Source organism: Rosa chinensis, chromosome 5 (genome assembly GCF_002994745.2).
Source record: "Rosa chinensis cultivar Old Blush chromosome 5, RchiOBHm-V2, whole genome shotgun sequence".
Taxonomy (NCBI): domain Eukaryota; kingdom Viridiplantae; phylum Streptophyta; class Magnoliopsida; order Rosales; family Rosaceae; genus Rosa; species Rosa chinensis.
The window spans coordinates 5,725,735-5,744,400 of NC_037092.1; the positions used below are offsets into that span (position 1 = coordinate 5,725,735).

The window sequence follows — 18,666 nt, forward strand, 5'->3', positions numbered from 1 at the left end:
CTGGTATCAAATCATAAATCCACGTGCTAGGGCCATAATCCCAAAGCACGGGTAAGCCGCAGCATACCAAGGCCACCACCAAGGCATGTATACTCAAAGTAAGCACCCTTCCTAAGAGTATAATAGTGCACTATCTGAAGGGACTAGGGCCCACAGCTTAACAACCACGAAGCATAACCACGAAGCACAACCACGAAGCATAACCACGAAGCACCACGAAGCACATTTACCAGTAATTCACTTAAGCACGGGGTTGTTGTAATCACCCGGCTTCATAATTATATTTTTCAGACATAATCAAGTTCACAACATACAATCTTTATAAATTTTAGATTGTAAATATGCATATGTACACCCACATAAGAGACCAATTATTTCAAGACAATCTTTACTTCTTAAAATAATTTCCACATATTCACAATTGGCCATATAAAATAGCTTTCACATCACATGATCAACATTTCATTATTCAACAATTAAATGGGAGATTAATAGCTTGAATAATATCCAATCAATTCTCAATCATTTCATCATGCTAATCACACGCCAATCAACATATATATTTCACGTAAATATATATATACGTAATCATCCGCTCAGGAATGACTACTAATACCAACTATAGTTCAAGTATAAAAACCGTGAAATTCATTTGTATAATAAAATCATTTTACTTACCTATGGACCGTAGTTGATCAAGTCCATATGATTTAAAACAAATATTTATTCCATAAATATTTTCACACAATTACCACAAAAATAGAGTAATTAAATTTATTCGGTTCGTAATATGAACCATGTGAGGTTTACTCACCTCTAATCCAGCTGCGTCTTCTAAAAAGTCGAATATAACAATATTCCGAACGCTCGTCAACTCAAACCGTCAAGTACCTAATCAAGTATGGTCTTTGCTTAGTAAACGAAACACGAAATAAACTTAAACGACGATCCAACGGTCGGATTCTAAAATAAAGATGATCCAACGGTCGGATTCAAAAATAAAGATGATCCAACGGTCGGATCGAAATTATATGATGATCCAACGGTCGGATCCTCACGGATCGCCCTTAGGATCATCCTCCAAAATTATCACGAAGATCCAACGGTCGGATCTTCCTGAATCGTCCTTATAAACATCTCCACAAAATTTCATGAAAATCCGACGGTCGGATTCTCACGAATCGCCTTCCGAATCACTATTTCACAATTATACGAAGATCCAACGGTCGGATCTTCGCCCGTGACTTCACAAAGTCACCGGGACAGTCATACGATCAACATATTAAAATTTGAAGTAAAACCGATGGTCTGATCTTCACAGATCGTAAACTGAAGATAAAACGTAAAAACGTTAAATAGTAACGTCAAAACGTAAATCCACTATTTATCAACTTTTTCTAAAATAATCATATAATATATCAAAACGCTCGTATGGATGCATAGATGAATAAACTGAAAACATAACACAAAAATACGGCCGGACGCGCCGCCACGCGCCGCCACAAGCGGCGGTCAAACCGGCGGTCAACGTCGGCGGTCAACGCCGGGCCAACCACCTCCGATGGCAAAGTGACCAACTACAAACTTCTTCAGAATTAAAGGGTGATCAACTTTCATAACTGGAGCTAAGTCTGGTTTGGCCTAGATCGTCTTAGATCAAGCTTTGAAGTTTGGATTAATCTGGATCGTCGATCCAAAACCCAGATTCAATCAGAACCGTCGAAAAAGTCAAACCATGATCTAGCGTTCTATACACAAAATCGTGATGAAAGACTTACATGGGGATGATCAGCATGAGGAGGAGATCACGAAAATGGGAACGATCGGCCCGTGCATCGCCGGAAAAGTCGTTTTCCAGCCGGGTCGGGTTTCGCACGGCTGGGGTGGCTTCGATCCACGTCTGGGGGCAGCGGCGGGGCACGGCGACACAGGAGGGAGGCCAGCCGTGCGACGGCGAACTCGGGAAAGGCCGGGTCCGGGGCCGGAGGAGGCCGGAGGGCCGCCGTTCGGCCAGGTCGGGTCGAGCGGTTCCGCCGCGTGGGAGAGGAGAGAGAACGGAGAGTTTGGGGGACCAAAATGAAATTTTGAGAAACTTTCGTCCTTCCGAAAAAATCTGATTTTCCACCTATTTATAGAAAAATTCCAATTTTCAAATATTCATAACTTATTCATACGAACTCCGAATATTGCGTTCCACATATGCACGTGATCGTATCGACGAGCTCTACAACTTTCATGAAGGAAGTTTTCCCAAATTCGGTATGTATAAAAAGTCACTTTTTGATGCCCCCCTAAATAACGTTCGATTTCGAAAATAAAATCGTTCGAACTACTTCCACAACTTCTCCAAGCTTCGTACTCGCTCCTAATACCGAGAAATCAATTATAAAAATCCACGGAATTTAATTTGGATTTTTCGGGGTATTACATCGCGGCCCAACAGGGGTAGTCCACTAAGGAGGCATGCTCCAGGCTCAGCAGCCTGATTTGGGCCCAGTCCACCATTTTCTTCCACCCCTCGTCGTCCGTCACCTTCCGGCAGTGTTACAGCCGATCCATACCGCCGACCCGTAGACGCGATCCACGCCGCTGACCATCGTCTTCCCAAGCCACGCCGTCAATCTGCATCATCATGGAACAACCCCGTCCTCGTTCTGGGTTCTCACATCCCCACACCACCGTCGATTGAAACTCCAGGGGGCGCCGGCGATCCAAGAGACCCATCGCAACCACTGGTTACCGACCGGTAACAGCACGATCTGATCCTCCATCACGAGCCCAGCCGGATCGAAACTGACCAGACCAGAATCACGACCCCTCCGACGAAAACCCATGGGTGTTAGATATTGATCTCCCGTCCGGCAGCAACCCCATGACGGTGGGGAGGCCGGAGGCCAACCAAACGTCCAGGCGCCGCCGGACGAGCACAATGTTGCAGCAAACAGAGACCTCCCCACCTTAACTAATATTAATAAATGTTATAAGTTAATTACTATATATATATATATATATATATATATATTAAATATGATCAATAAAAAACAAAGAGTCTTGTATTACTTATATAACCATTGAGCCACATTTTGAGAAGAAAAAAAAAATGTATTTTGTTTTTTGTTAAACAAAATAAGGCCCATTTCGGCCCTATTTGGCTCTATTCGGAAGGTCGGCCCAACCCGGCCCTAGCGAATCGGGCTTTTCGGGCAAGTAAGGATTAGCATATTTAAACCCCGGTCCGACCCTACCCGGCCCTAAATTTTGCTAACTTTAACTAAGCCCGGCCCGACCCTAAACTGGGCCTCATCAAAAAACCCGCGGATCAAGGGCCGAAGGAGGCCCGCCGACCGGGAGGGCTAAAAGCCTGGCCCGGCCCGTCAAAAAGCCCGCCATAGGCCCGGCCCGGTGGGTAGAGGGCCGAGCTTGGTTTAGGGGTTTGAAACCCGGCCCGGCCCATAGGCCAGGCCCGCCAAAAGCTCGTTAGGCCAAGCCCGTAAAAGTCCGCAAACAAAAAATATTATATAAATAACACTGAAACTGTTGTGCAAAACACCTAACTTCGCTGAATTACTGGGAACTTATCGGATGGAATTAGGAGCTCTACCCTATATACATGGAAAGCCCCATGTGTCTAGCTTCTGAAGAAGTTTACGGTTTACGGTTTCGACTTTTCTAGAAGGAGTTATGGCAATTTAAGTGAATGCAGTTTTGCTTGAACGAGAATCTGCAACGCAGAAATTATTGTGCAGAACACCCAACTTCACTGAATTACTGGGAACTTCTCAGATGGAATTAAGAGCTATACCCTATATGCACGGAAAGCCCCATGTGTCTAATTTCTGAGGAATTTTAAGGTTTGCGATTCCGACTTTTCTAGAAGGAGTTATGGCAGTTTAAGTGAAGGCAGTTCTGCTTGGACGGGAATCTGCAACATCTTTTACAAGTTCATGTCTAGAACAGAACTTTGCTGAATTACTGGGAACTTCTCGGATAGAATTAGGAGTTGTACCCTATATGCACGGAAAGCCCCATGTGTCTAGTTTCTGAAGAATTTTACGGTTTGTGATTCCTACTTTTCTAGGAGTTATGGCAATTTAAGTGAAGGCAGTTCAGCTTGGACGAGAATCTGCAACATCTTTTACAAGTTTATGTCTAGAAGGCCCAGCACATATATTTGGAAATGTTCAGTGTGCCACATCATCATTATGTGTGTGTGCGTGTGTCTCTTTGTGTGAGTGTGAATTTGTTGTAATTTGGCTTATGGTGAAATTGGACGTTCTCATACTTCTATATAGAATATGTGCATATATATTACTATATGTCATTACTACGGTTGACCGATTCGATCGGATTCGAAAATATGGTGAAATTAGCTAAATTTTTTACCACACTGATAATTTATTATAATAATCTCATCCAACGGTCGGTTTTTTCATTTTATTTGAATTGATAGAGGTTGCCCTTTGGAGTGTATGATATATAAATATAGCTTTATAAGAGTAACTAAGTTTGACCTAGCTGATCAAATTCGAAACGAGAACCAAATTGGCTGGATTTTCTACGACCAACATAAAACATTACAATCTCTCCATCGAGCGGTTGGTTTCTCCGAATTCATTTTCCATTTCATGGTTGTTTTAGAATGAACCTCAACAATTTAAATGCAATGTATAAGTCGATACAACTTTAGAAGGCAAATTGGTATACGGCAACGTCTTTGTAATTAAAATTGAAGTTTTTATCTTATGTTCACACACATCCATCTATGGAATATTTACAGACGTGATGTGAAAAAATAAGCACGTTTCGCGGTCTTCATGCAATCGGTCGAGTAAGAAAACATACAAGTGACGACGGTTGACCAATTCGATTGGATTTGAAATTATGGTGAAATTGGCTAAATTTTTTACCACACTCATAATTTATTGTAATAATCATATCCAACAGTTGGTTTTTCCATTTTCTTTGAATTGATAGAGGTTGCTCTTTAGAGTGTATGATATATAAATATAGGTTTATAAGAGTAACTAAGTTTGACCTAGTTGATCGAATTCGAAACGAGAACTAAATTGGCTGAAATTTTTACAACCACCATAAAACATTACAATCTCTCCATTGAGCTATTGGTTTCTCCAAATTCATTTTTCACTTCATGTTTGCTTTAGAATGAATCTCAACAATTTAAATGCAATGTATAAGTTATACAACTTTAGGAGGCAAATTGGTATACGGCAACGTCTTTGTAATTAAAATTGAAGTTTTTATCTTATGTTCACACACATTCATCTATGGAATATTTACAGACGTGATGTGAAAAAATAAGCACGTTTCGCTGTAGTCATGCCATCGGTCAACTAAGAAGACATACAAGTGACGACGGTTGACCAATTCGATCGGATTCGAAAAATGGTGAAATTGGCTAAATTTTTTACCACACTCATAATTTATTGTAATAATCATATCCAACGGTTGGTTTTTCCATTTTCTTTAAATTAATAGAGGTTTCTCTTTAGAGTGTATAATATATAAATATAGGTTTATAAGAATAACTAAGTTTGACCTAGTTGATCGAATTCGAAACGAGAACCAAATTGGCTAAATTTTTTACAACCACCATAAAACATTACAATCTCTCCATCGAGTGGTTGGTTTCTCCAAATTCATTTTCCACTTCATGTTTGCTTTAGAATGAACCTCAACAATTTAAATGCAATGTATAAGTTATACAACTTTAAGAGGCAAATTGGTATAGACCAACGTATTTGTAATTAAAATTGAAATTTTTATCTTATGTCCACGCACATCCATCGATGAAATATTTACAAACGTGATGTAAAAAATAAGCACGTTTTACGGTCGTTACGCCATCGGTCAACCAAGAAAACATACAAATAACTACGGTTGACCAATCTGATCGGGTTCGAAACGACGAGGAAATTGACTAAATTTTTAACCACACACATAATTTATTGTAATAATCACATCCAACGGTCGTTTTTCCCATTTTCTTTGAATTGATAGCGGTTGCTCTTTGGAATGCATGATATATAAATATAGATTTATAAAAAAATTAGTGTCTTTAAATATTTATTATAAATAAAGCCCACAAGGCCCATCCCGAAAAAGCCCGCAAGACCCGCTTTACATGGACGGGCTTGGATCCTTCGATTTACAATGAATCCCAGTCCGGCCCGGCCCACCATTATTTAAAAATATATTAAGGCCCGGCCCAGCCCAGCCCGTTGACGAACCCTACCCTAAACCCTCAAATTTAGGGTGGGGCCGGCCCTAACCCGGCTATGATGACTCCTAGTTTCACTCACAATGGCTTTAATGACACTAACACCAAAAAGATTTTTTTTTAATTTTTAATTTTTTATCCTTTCTCTCTACATTTGGACATAAAAATAAAAAAATTAAAAAAAAACACTAGTGCCAAGTGCCAACAAGTAAAAGTTTTCATGCTTTGGACTTTTGTCGGTAAAGTTCTCAAAACCAAAAAAAAAAAAATAGTCAATGAAATATTCGTCTGTAATGTCTCAAAAATTTTAAAAGGAAGAGTGTGCAAACAAAAATTTTCAAAGTCTTACTCGGTCTGTATCGTGAAATTATTAATAGAGTCTCTTGTTGACAATATTTTTATCGGCAAAGATTTGAAACATTAAAACACCGAGCACATATAAATAATAGATTGATGAAACAAAATAAATATGAAGAACACATACATATACAATAGAGATGTAAGATACATTCTTGAACTAAAACCACGAATAATGTACTATTGTAAAAATATAATTCGAGTATTGGTCTTTACTTCCTTGAGTTTGTCTTGGATAACTGCCCTAGGTCTTGCTAGATAATTCTTGCTGCCGGAGTAGCTGATCTTTGCATCAACATCATTGGAATAGTATTCTGCAAATGGCTCAATAACCATTATGGTAAGCCACGTTGTATACTTTAGGATACAAATGGTAAACTCTATTTCGGACCAAGTACCATGAAAATTCCGCATATTAAATATTTTCAAGTTGCCATGTATGAATGCAGAAAGATTCTTTATCTCTCGTTCATCAGTGTCGAGAAAGTAATAAGTCTTGGACCTATTTCAAGTTCTTCTAAAATGGGTGCAGCCTTGAGAAAATCCAGAAGGCAAAGGAGATCCTCATCATTGTATTTCTGAACTAGGGAGTAGATATTGATAAAGTGAAGAATGTAACTCATCAAGGTCAGCACAATCAGGGATCAGAAATTCAGAATACACAGTTCAAGAACAAATATCCAGTCAACCAATTCAAGGCTCAGGATTTGATCTCAGTCAACAAGCCTCCTCATCAACAGAATGCACACGTGGTACTCATCCAGACAAAGATCAAGTGAGAGAAATTAGTTGTAGTGATAGATTGGAGGAGGATACGTGTCAGATATCTCATGGTGCTGTTAGTAATTAGTTAGTACAGCTAGCAATTAGTTGGTGCTAATTGATATGTTAGAGAGAGTTTGTTATTCTTGTAATAGTATAAAAGGAACTAATCAGCTCATAATTGTTAGCTTAGCTCAATTGTAAAAACAGTTTCAAAGAAAATATCAAAAGTTTGGTAGCTTTTCTCTCTACCTACTTCGTCTTCCTCATTCATCTCTGTACGTACCTAGATTTCTAGGGTTTCTGCAAACTCCATAGCCATTTTCTTTGCTCTTCCGCTGTCACCATGATTTCTAGCAGATATCCACCTTCAATTTCTTGAGATTATTTCCAGAAGCTGGTATGCTTTTCCGGGTCGATAAGAAGATGAAGAGTCTCAAGCCCGGGAGGTAATAATGGATCAAAAACCGTGCCTGACAAATAAACTCTTGCTAATAATTAAGCGTGGAGTTTTGACAGAAACAGTGCTCGTTTTATATGAAATGTATTCCACGGAGGCAAGATTTCGTGCAAAACTCTATATTTTTGGTTATGCCCTCACAATACAACACTTTGAGATCATTTAGACGATCGCCGGCAACAATATTCCGATGTGAATCACCATCCGCTTTACTCAGATGTAAACCAACCCTGCAGCCATGTAAGGTCCAGCTTTCAAGTGACGCACAAACAAAAGAGAGGTCTGCGCGCCGTAAAACTTTCAACGACGGTAGCATAACGAAGAACAAGAATAGTAAGCCGATTGAACATTTAAAATTGGGAGGAGGTCGCAGAATGCCTCCATACATGGCAAAGAGTTTAAACTTAAAGGACCAGAGCCTGCAACGTTACTTGTTCTGAAAGCAACCAATGAGGGAAAACATAAATATAGAAGATGAAGTTCTTCAACTCCCTTTGTAATTGCGAAACGAATCCATTCATCAAGAACGTGATCATTCGATCAGTGTGTTCCAGTTCGAAAGAGTCAACCTTTTTTCCTTTATACAGCTGCAAATATTTATCCACAAAACGTACAAAATGTTTCTCGTCAACTATATGTCTGCTTCCGAAAACGTTTGAGGAGTCAAATAAAAGATTGCGCCTCGTTAGTAAAAAGGGCCTCCGGTCACGGCAAACCAAGTGCCTTGATTAATGAAACCGTCGAATACAAGGGGGGACATTGAGCCTAAACTACCCCTGATTAAAATAGGCATATAGAGAGTCTCTACTAAATAGCTGTATTCAACCAGGCACAAACTAGTAAAGAGTGCTCTACTAGGTACTCTATTTGCTTTGACATAGCGGTGACATAACAGAAAGATAACTCGATTACAACATAGCATAATTATACGCATAGCTTTCCTACAATGTTGCTACCAGAGAGTAAAACCGACGACACTTTGTTTCATTTTACCACTAGGAGGTTGTGACCATTTAATACTGGATCGTCGCCTCGCTAGGCCAGACAAGGCACTGAGAGGTGTCTGGCCTAGCGAGTGCATACACAGGCATTTAGCCCGACTAACCCTACAAGATACATGCAGGAACTTATTACTCTCCAAAGACGAGACAATACTAACTAGCTATAATAAGTAAAATTAAAAACAAAAATAAAAACTCCAACGCAAGCATCAATCCAAAATGCAAACAGATCACAAGCTGCTAAGTAAGCGTGGCCCAACCCCACCACCTCCGACGGACCACCTGCTGCAACGCACATCCACCCTCACCGGATCGCGGTCAACCTTGTTCCATCCGGGCCGCGCCGTGGAAAAACGTCACCCTCTCCAAACTTTCCCTTCCCTATGCCGGAATCAAAAGCCCAGATGCAGATCGAAAAATTCCAATCGGATCCAACCCATATTAGGTCAGTTCGCGCCAAGCCAAGCAATGCCTCCACGATCCCATCAACTCCAGCCCACCTCCGAACCCTCGATGCCACTAATAACATATATTGTGTGTGTGACGATGTTGGCAGGAATGTCAAAGTCGGAAGATTTATTTTCCTCTCCAGACCACATACACACACACACACGCCATATCGGTGTATGGAATAGGTTTTGATATTTTTATGTGGGCATTTGGAACATATTGAAAAATAAATTTTGGAATTGATAGTTTTTCATTCTATTGTAGTATTTAATTGGTAAGTCATAAGAATGAAAGATAAAAGTATAATTTTTAATAACGCCCTTTTATTAATTTAACAGACAAATATAACATCAAATTATTAAACAAAGAATCACAAGAAACTGCATATGTTCCATCTATATACAACATGGGAATTAACCCAATTGCCCGAGTTGGAACACAAACAAACTCTCATACAAGAAATTAACTACATAAACAAGTCATCAGGCCATCTCAATATCATCTCATCAACTTCAGCATATATTGAACAATTATAAATGAAAAATAAAGAAATAGATTTGTCATATCTCAAGAAAAAGATACTTCCAGAATAAGATAATCAACTTCTTCCTTCAAGAGCAAAAGAAAGCTTTGCATCCTAACTTTGAATTATTATCAACTTTTCTTAATTTATTTTTAGCAGGTAAGAGATCAAAAGATAAAGGAAAAAAAAAGGGGTTAATTACATATAAGAGTGCATTTTTGAATGTCTTTTTAGTCATAAGGCCATCAATTAATTTTTTCTCTGCCACTAGATTAAAAAGGATGTTATAATTTGGATATAAAAAACTAATATATTTACATAAATGCCACTTGAGTAAAAATTCAACAATCATTCTCTCTCCCCTCTCCGGCAGGTCTCCGGCGAGTCTCCGGCAACTTCTCACGAACTCCAGCGACCACAAAACCTACTGTCAATAACACCAAAAGCTACTGTGGCAAGCAACAAAGCCTACTCTGATGAGATTTTCGGCAACCTCCGGCGAGGTCACAAAAGCTACTATCACTAGCAATAAAAGCTACTTTCACTAGCAACAAAAGTTACACTGGTGTGATTTCCGACAATGTCATAAAAGTTACTATCACCAGTCACAAAAGCTACTATCACAAACAAAAGCTACACTGGTGAAATTTCCAACGAGGTCACAAAAACTACTGTCACTAGCAACAAAAACTACTATCACCAGTAACAAAAACTACTGTCACTAACACAAGCTACGCTCTCCAAAATCAAAAGCTACTATCCTTACCAACAAAAGTTACTGTTACTAACACCAAAAACTACTCTCACCAGCAACAAACACTACTGTCACCAACACCAGAAAACTACTCTCACCAGTAACAAAAGCTACTCTAACCATCATCAAAAGTTACTCTCAACAATGCCAAAAGCAATAAACAAGCAGAACAAAAACTACTCCCAGATATTGAGAAAACTATTCTCAGAGACCAACAAAACTATGGAAATGTAAATGATACTGCTAAAATAAAAAAGCTATTGCAATGGAAAAAAGCTACTTTCGTAGTTGTAAAACACCACTACTATAGTTGTGAAAATCTATTACAATAGTTGTAGAAAGCTACTGTCAATGTGGTAATGCTAGTGTCATATTTCAAATGGCCACCATTGATGTTTCTTCTTGTCAAGCTGTACCACTCTACGCTAACCTTAGGCGTTATTTTGCCACCTTCAGCACTAGACTTCATTGCAACATTTCTTGGTTGGCCGAATGATCTCTTGGTCAATGGAGCCTTCACTACCCAAATTGACATAATTTTCGTAATCTAGCACTGCAAATGCAAAGGGAAAGAATTCAAAAACAAAGATACAACAAAATATTAATATTTGAAATGCAAACTAAAATCAGCAGCGTGCAGTTGCACTGTAAATGTGGTACTCTTTATTAACTGGATAATCAAAAACAAGTAATCTAAAAAGCTACTGATATAGGTACGTAAACCTACTATGACACATGTACAAAGCTACTTGACCAGTAATAAAAAGCTACTGACAAATAAATTTATTGCACAAAATCATATGTTGATTGTCCATGTTTGTCCATGTTGATAGTGCAATACAAATCTCAACCAAGAAATGCTAGAAAACTAAGTTTCATACAAAATTCTGATACAGTGCTAGCATTACACTAACATACATGTAATAGCATATAAGATAAGACAACAATCAATCAATAACAAATGGCAATAGCCAGAATGTCAATCTTTTTGCTTCCTCTGAGCCTAACAAGGAATGCATTGTAAGCTGCAAGACCTCAAAATGCATTTTTCATTTTTGATTTGATTCTAAGAACCCATAGCAGTGAATACTACTCAGTACTCATCGATCATAAACAAAAGTTAAATCCAAATATACTACGAACAATTACTTCACAGTTTTCACTAGGCAATTAAAATCGAGGTTTTCAAAACAATTTGCAGCTATAAATTCAAATTCAAACAAAATGGAAAATGCAAATTACTTGGGAGACGACGGAGCCGAGGCGAATCCGAGACTTGGAGACAATGAAGCCGAGGCAAGGGAGCACGAGAACGCTAGGAACGTCAATGGCAGAACACCGAGAAACGCCGACAGCGCTCGGATCTACACCTAGAATGAGATCCGGAAGCACACCAACACCAAATTCAGAGGATGGCGACGTCGACCTTGTTAGTGACGAAGACTGGAGCTTGCTCGCAGACCTTGAACATCTACACGCACTGGTAGAGCGACGCGAGCTTGTTGGCACCGTGGATCTTCGAGTCGCAAGTCAGGCACAGGTAGGCCAAGTCAGTGAGGCAAAAGAAGGCCGCCAGCAACAACTTGCCGGTTCGAAGGGCTTAAGGGAAAGGCACGGCAAGAAATCTCAAAGCCGAAGTACGAGCACGAGGTCGAGTTCACAGAGAAACCACAGGCGAGTAGAGAATCGGAGAGATCTGAGTTGGACTTCAGTGAGGTAGCTCCGATTGGAGCTTCTTCGTCATTGTCTTCAGGCATGGCGGCGCCGTTTCGAGGTTTTGCAAGCTTGGACCGATTGGAATCTCACCAGATCGGAGGCGGTGGTCGTCCGAATTAGAAGGGGGGAGCGTCGTGCCGGTGGTCGCCGGAAATGGGGGCGGAGACCAAAGGTGTGAAAATCTGTGGTCGAGGAGAGAGAGAGAGAGAGAGAGAGAGAGAGAGAGAGAGAGAGAGAGAGAGAGAGAGAGAGAGAGAGAGAGAGAGAGAGGTAAGGGCGTAGACTAATGGAAAAGAAAGTGGGAGGGTACAATTGTCACGAATGAATTAATTTGTGGAAGCAAGTGCCTCTATGTGTACAAAAACAATTAAGTGGCCTTATCACTAATTAAAGTTTCAAAAGATCACTTATGTGTAATTTTCTATTAAAAAAAAAGATAAATGAATAATGAAAAAGACTAAATTACCCTCATATGTTTGGCACGTGGTAACACTTAATGATGGAACTTGACGAAAGTTAATGAAAATATGTAAATTGACAAATTTTAGAAAAATTAGAGAGAAAAAATTGGGGGTATTACGGTCATTAAGCCCAAAATTTATTAAAACATTCAGTGGCTAATTGGCCATTATCATCCTTCTAATTACAGCTCAAGCTTCCATATATATATGTCCTTCGTTACAGACAGCAATGATTAGCCAAGTTCCCAACTTGCTACTGCCCACTAGTTTGAAAAGAATGTAGATTACAAGAACAAATTATTTCCTTCTGTAAGTTGAATACAAATAATTAACCTAGTAATTACAGAGGCACTTATCACCACTCCACTATAACGTCTTGTCGTCCCTTATTATGTCGTCAAAATCAAAAAGAGAATGATTAAAACGATCGACTACTTCCGGGAGCATCCCAAGGCCTTCATAGCAGTCGCCAAAGTTATCCTCAGCCATCTTCACTATACTCGGTGAGGACGATGACGATGATGAGGACCCGAATATCCCTGCCATAGCTGGTTGAGTAGAGCTTTGTTGTTGTCTAGTGACGTCGTTGTTGGTGTTGCTAGCTTCTTCACTTTGTCTATATGAAGAAGCAGGATCCGTAAACAATGTCACCATGTTGTTTGTTTCTACTAGTTGTTCATTGCGTTGTTGTTGTAGTAATACTACCGCTGAAGAAGTCTCAACTTCACTGGTTCCGGTTTCATTGTAGGCGTATGGCGTGTATATGCTTGTTGTGTTGGCATGGGTTTTGCTGTTGGTGTGATCGATGGCGGTGTTGGTGTTGTCTCTTTTAGAGGTGTTGGTGTTGGTATGGGTATAGTTTTGTTGATGATATGAGGTTGAGGAGGGCTTGACAACATGGACTGGTCTTACTTGAGCCTGCCGGTGGATGGAGACGTACTGCTTCCTCGCATGACAAGAAAGAGCTTAATTAGTTAAGAATACAGATTAAGTGAAGCTAATAGATTATGCAGGATTCATGCATATAAAGAACCTGCAGCATTCATGGAAAATCCATTATAGGCATAAAAAGATGGCTCCATATTGATATGCTTAAAACAGTCTGTCTGAGTGAACCCGGGTGACTTTCAACTGTAGATGCATGTGAGTCTCATAATAAATCTCATTCAAATTATTGACGCACCCACGTATAAATTTGTATAGTATTATGTATTCTCTTGTTAATTTTGTGAAAGAGTGGCCCGCTTAAACTGAAATCTATACACAAGTCATGCCTAAAAGGCTAAAACACCCGTTTTAGTCTTATTTGGATGAAAGATTCTTTAGCCGGTTTTATCTGAACTGCTGGCTCATTGATGATTAAAACAGTTTCTAAAACTCTCAGAGGATGCAAGGGGAACGTGAGTCCTAGCTGTATATTCAATGTTACCAATACATCATTTCCTCTAATTAATTTCGCCTCACTCTAATACAAAGTTAACTGTCAGCATAATTGAAAAAGGTGTAATGCAAATTTGTCACCATGCATGCATCCTTAAACAAACTCTATCCATCTTTCTTGATTCAAATTTTAAAAATCAAAATGCTCATCTTTATCCAAAGAAGAAAACTAAGGAGAGTAGAACTCACAATATTCTTGCATTCATCTTCGTAAAGATGAATGCTATCTCCCACCTCCACTCCAGATTGCCTAACAAAGTCTCCTGTTACATCGAAAAACGGACATATACTAGTCAGTGCAGAACTGAATACATTCCATGTTCGTCACGCAGAGAGAGAGAGATCGAGAGAGTCAATTGGAAATTTCATTACCTGTGTTTTCAAGCACATACATTCGGCTTTTGTTATTTGACCAGTATCTGTGTCAAAAATTCAAAATCAACAAGCGGAAACAGTTTAATTAATTGATTAAAACTATTTGCCATAGATGAGGTTCACTTAGCATTGTCATCAACTTACTTGTATTTCAAACCCCATTCTTGGGTTGAAAGAGCATCCCTGATTCTCAGCTCTATGCCTTCCTTGTCGGAGAGGCTTGGAAGGTATTTTTCAGCCTCTTTCTGTGAAGGAGGTAAACAACAGATCAACATGACATTAGTGACTTCATGAGTAACTTAAGAAAGAGCAAATTTTTTTTGGGTGCAAAGCTCTAGAAACCAAAATAATGGTCGCTCTTTAACTTAGAAAAGAGAAAGGAAAAAAAATAAGAAAACTAAAGGAGAAAAGGTGCTCATCACCTTCGGAAGGACAATCCGGCCCAAAGATCCAACGTCACTATTCTTCAGCTGTTTTTCGAACAACATTCTCAGTTTCTGTGCAACAGAGATATATGACTAAGAAAGACAAACTTCAAAACAGAAAGAAAATATAACAATTCATACATAAATCGAGAACACTGACCTTGTTATCCGGCGTGCAGAATGAGTAGATGTATTGTTCATTCGGCGTTTCAGAAACAGCACTAGATGGATCCTTCCCTACTGCCAACCTTGAAGAAGCAGCCGCGGCACGAGCAGCTTTTCTTGTTCTCAGAATGTTGCCTCTTCTTTGGCGTGACATCCTTGTTTCCCACGCAGCCGAACTTGGGATTGGTTCGGGACGCATGGGAGGAGGATATGAAAAACATGGTGGTTGCTGCCAATGTGGGTGTGGTAGGTAGCAAACCACTGGATCATGATACAACTGAGATGATGAACTTTCCAGAGTTGAAGATGGAGAAGAAGAGCTAGCGGTAGTTGTTGAAGGTGTGAAAGGTGGGCGGAAGTTCTCCATTATCAAACAATGGAAAAGAAGAGAGACAGAGAAGTTGGTCTTTGAAGAGTTGTATTGGTGATAACAGAGTTGCTCTTAGTTTCTGGTAGTGATGTTTTCGGTTTCTGTGTGTTAAGTAGGTACAGGGAGGGGGTGATGGGTTTTGGTTTTGGACGTTTTCTAGGGATCTGTGATGCCATTCAGAAGAGAACAACTGTTGGCAGAAGAATGGGAAAGAGAGAGAGCAATGAATAGTTCCGGTGAGGCAGAGGGTGTGAAATGTGGCTCAAGACTGGTTTTTTTTCAGGTTAAACTCTTCTCACTCAAACTCTCTCTCTCTCTCTCTCTCTCTCTCTCTCTCTGAAGGGCAAGCATTACAAGAGCAATGTGGGAGGGGTGGGATTAGGTTTAGGGTTTGAGGTATTATATGTCGGGTAGTTAATTTGCTATTTCCAGGCATGCATGATTTCCTCTCTGTGCAACGAGGTTGCATATCAAAGACTCCCCAGAAACGGCAAATGGCCAGACCTAGTCCTCCTTAAGTTTTTTTTCTATAAAATCATGTTTTTTATATCTGGTTGAGTGCTGGTCTAACCTTGATATAGTTATGGTTTATAAGTTTATAGGTAATTTATATAATGTTTGGGATGTGAGTAAACAAGGTTGTCTAATGTTTGGAATGTGAGTAAAGATTGGGGCAGAAAGACCTGATGAACTCATCAATGAGATCTGTGCTTTCATTTTCGTCTTGATTTGAAGCACTCCATTGTTTGAAGCCATGTCTTGATTCTTGTTTTTCATTTCTTCAACCACAGACCATGAATCAAAGACAATGCCTTTGAGTCCACCCTGCATCAATGAATAAAGTGAAACATTTTCCAGTCAGAAAACATGTTCCAATTAAGAGAATTTTACCATAAAATCATAAATATATTATTACTGTAGCCTTGAGTCTCAAAAACCACACACACAAAATTTGCACAGATGGGGAAAAAAGTCTAGTTGTTCTTACTTCTTACAAACTATTTTCCACCAATTAAGCTAAAGACTGGATATATGTTTAAGACGATATGACTATGTTTAGATAGAGAAGACTTTGTAAGGTGAATTCTAGAGAGATCCATAATCTCATGGCATTTTAACAGCTTCAAACTTTAACTTCATCAGGCCTTCATCTCCAACAAAACTTTGTCATAGTATTGCATAACAGAAATTGATTTTATCATTCCTGTGAATAAGCCAATACAGGCTTTAACTTGCAAACTCTTATAAAACTGATAATCTTCCTCTCAGAGCAAGAATTTAATATTTTGCCAAAAGGTAACAAAACACAACTTTAGACAGGATCTACAGGTAACAAATCAAGCAAATAAGGTAATCCAGACAGCAAATAAGTGCATTCATACATGATTCACATGCGCATGAGAAATCATGTGTCACAGATCATAATATCACTGTCAAGATTAACAAATCAAGCAGAATATTCTTTTAGTGAAGGAAACATAGCGCTATAAGATCATAATGCAGTATTGGTTCTTAGTAGTACACTTACAGAGTTCACAGAATTAAAAGGAAAATTCTCCATGCTAATGATTCAATGAATATCTCTTATATTCATCACCACAGAGAAAACTGCTTCAACTGCTTCTATGAACTCTATAAAGAAAAGAAGAACAAGGAAGAGAACTTGAACTGTGAAATGTGAAGATGCCTTGAGAATAAGCTGGTGTTATATAGAAGCTTAAAGGGAGTCTCGACAAAATGCAAGCAACTACCGGCCTAGGTGATTACACCTGCCTCAGGCATGTCGCCCATGCACTCAACCTTTAAAGCGAGAAAACGCACACCTGCCTCAGGCGTGTCGTCCATGCACTGAACCTCTGAAATGTGAAACGTACACACATCCTTGGGGAAGACAAATAGGGTCATTTAGATGAATATGAATATTATTTATTTCTGATTCTAGATATTTATTTCTGTTTTGGTTCATAATTATTTATTTCTGATTCTAGATATTTATCACTGCTGATGAATATGAATATTAGTTTAATTTCGGTCATAAAGACAAACATCTGAGCATGTAATCTCACCTATGCTAAAAATACTCAACAGAGCTAACAACATGAGTAGTGACAGACTAAAGACGTTTATGACAAATAGCAGAACATAAGTTAGCAGTAAAAGAAGTAATTCCAGTTTGTCTTTAGAGTTGTTTTAAAGTCTGTCAATTAACGGTAGGAATTTCCTTAGGTTTAATACTACCTTTCAGAGATCAGATCATATAATGTACTTCAGTAGAGCAGGAAAGAATACAGAACAAAACAGACACCATCTTTCATTATACAAGCTACGAGATATGAGACTTCTGTAGTTATGTGATTCATAAGAATTCACTTTTCATGATGAAGTGGTAAGTTTCAAACAAATGGTCCATGATCACTGCAGAAATAAATATGCTTTAAAGTTCATGACTAGATATGTATTCCTTCTGCAATGAATGACAATGTAGTTCATTACAAGACTCACCATCTATTAAATTTCATCCTGCAGAGATCAATATGTGTTTTACAGAGCTTTGTAAAGCTTTTGTTGGTCATCTTATCTTGGAAATTTGACACTGTTCGATTATGGGTATTGAACTCTATAAATCTTTATTCATAGCTATATGACCATTTAAAAATTTTCATTAGAAGTTGAACGATCAACCCTTAACTGAAAACTCCGTTCATTTATAATTCAAGGCTACAGAACACTATAAGTTCCCTTTATTGTAACCAATGGACCAATTCTGGTATATAGTATATACACAGGTAGGTTACTTGCAAGAGTTTTCATGAAGCTAACAAAGCATACAACCTTATAATCCAAGTTAAACAAACAATTCTATAGGTTTAAAATGGCTTCTTCCTTCTCTAAATCCAAATTAACGGAGTTTTTGAAACTAACTACTATTGCTCTTCATATGTCTTAAACCAGAAGTAGCCTGTGCTCTAACACTTCTTTAACTCAATAACAACAAGAACACTCAGTGTGTCATTATAGATGTCCAATGCCCTATATTGAATTGAAAGAGAGTTTAGCTGCTTCAGTTTTTCATGTCACAACTTTCCTCAAATCTTCCCATAATAAACCCAGCTGAGCTAGGACTCAATTTCCCCAAATCGAACATCTAGGGATTAGAAGTTGAAATGCT

The 18,666-nt window shown here is 38.9% G+C and overlaps 1 protein-coding gene across 1 annotated transcript; it reads right to left on the bottom strand.

Annotated features, from left to right (window-relative positions):
* Window positions 1-13,088: 13,088 nt before the first annotated feature.
* Window positions 13,089-15,281, bottom strand: LOC112202984 (B3 domain-containing transcription factor FUS3). The gene is made up of 6 exons (XM_040505689.1): window positions 15,123-15,281; window positions 14,960-15,034; window positions 14,682-14,782; window positions 14,535-14,581; window positions 14,352-14,425; window positions 13,089-13,661 (listed from the first exon to the last, which is right to left on the bottom strand). Exons 1-6 carry the CDS (start codon window positions 15,279-15,281, stop codon window positions 13,089-13,091), a joined length of 1,029 nt encoding a protein of 342 aa, XP_040361623.1.
* Window positions 15,282-18,666: the final 3,385 nt, after the last annotated feature.

Excerpts from the sequence above, each read along its gene's own strand:
- LOC112202984 (XM_040505689.1), bottom strand. The coding sequence starts at position 15,281 with ATGTCACGCCAAAGAAGAGGCAACATTCTGAGAACAAGAAAAGCTGCT. Across the intron at positions 15,035-15,122 it reads TCTGCACGCCGGATAACAAG|AAACTGAGAATGTTGTTCGA; the intron begins GTCAGTGTTCTC and ends TCTGTTGCACAG. Across the intron at positions 13,662-14,351 it reads AAGATGAATGCAAGAATATT|TACGTCTCCATCCACCGGCA; the intron begins GTGAGTTCTACT and ends GCGAGGAAGCAG.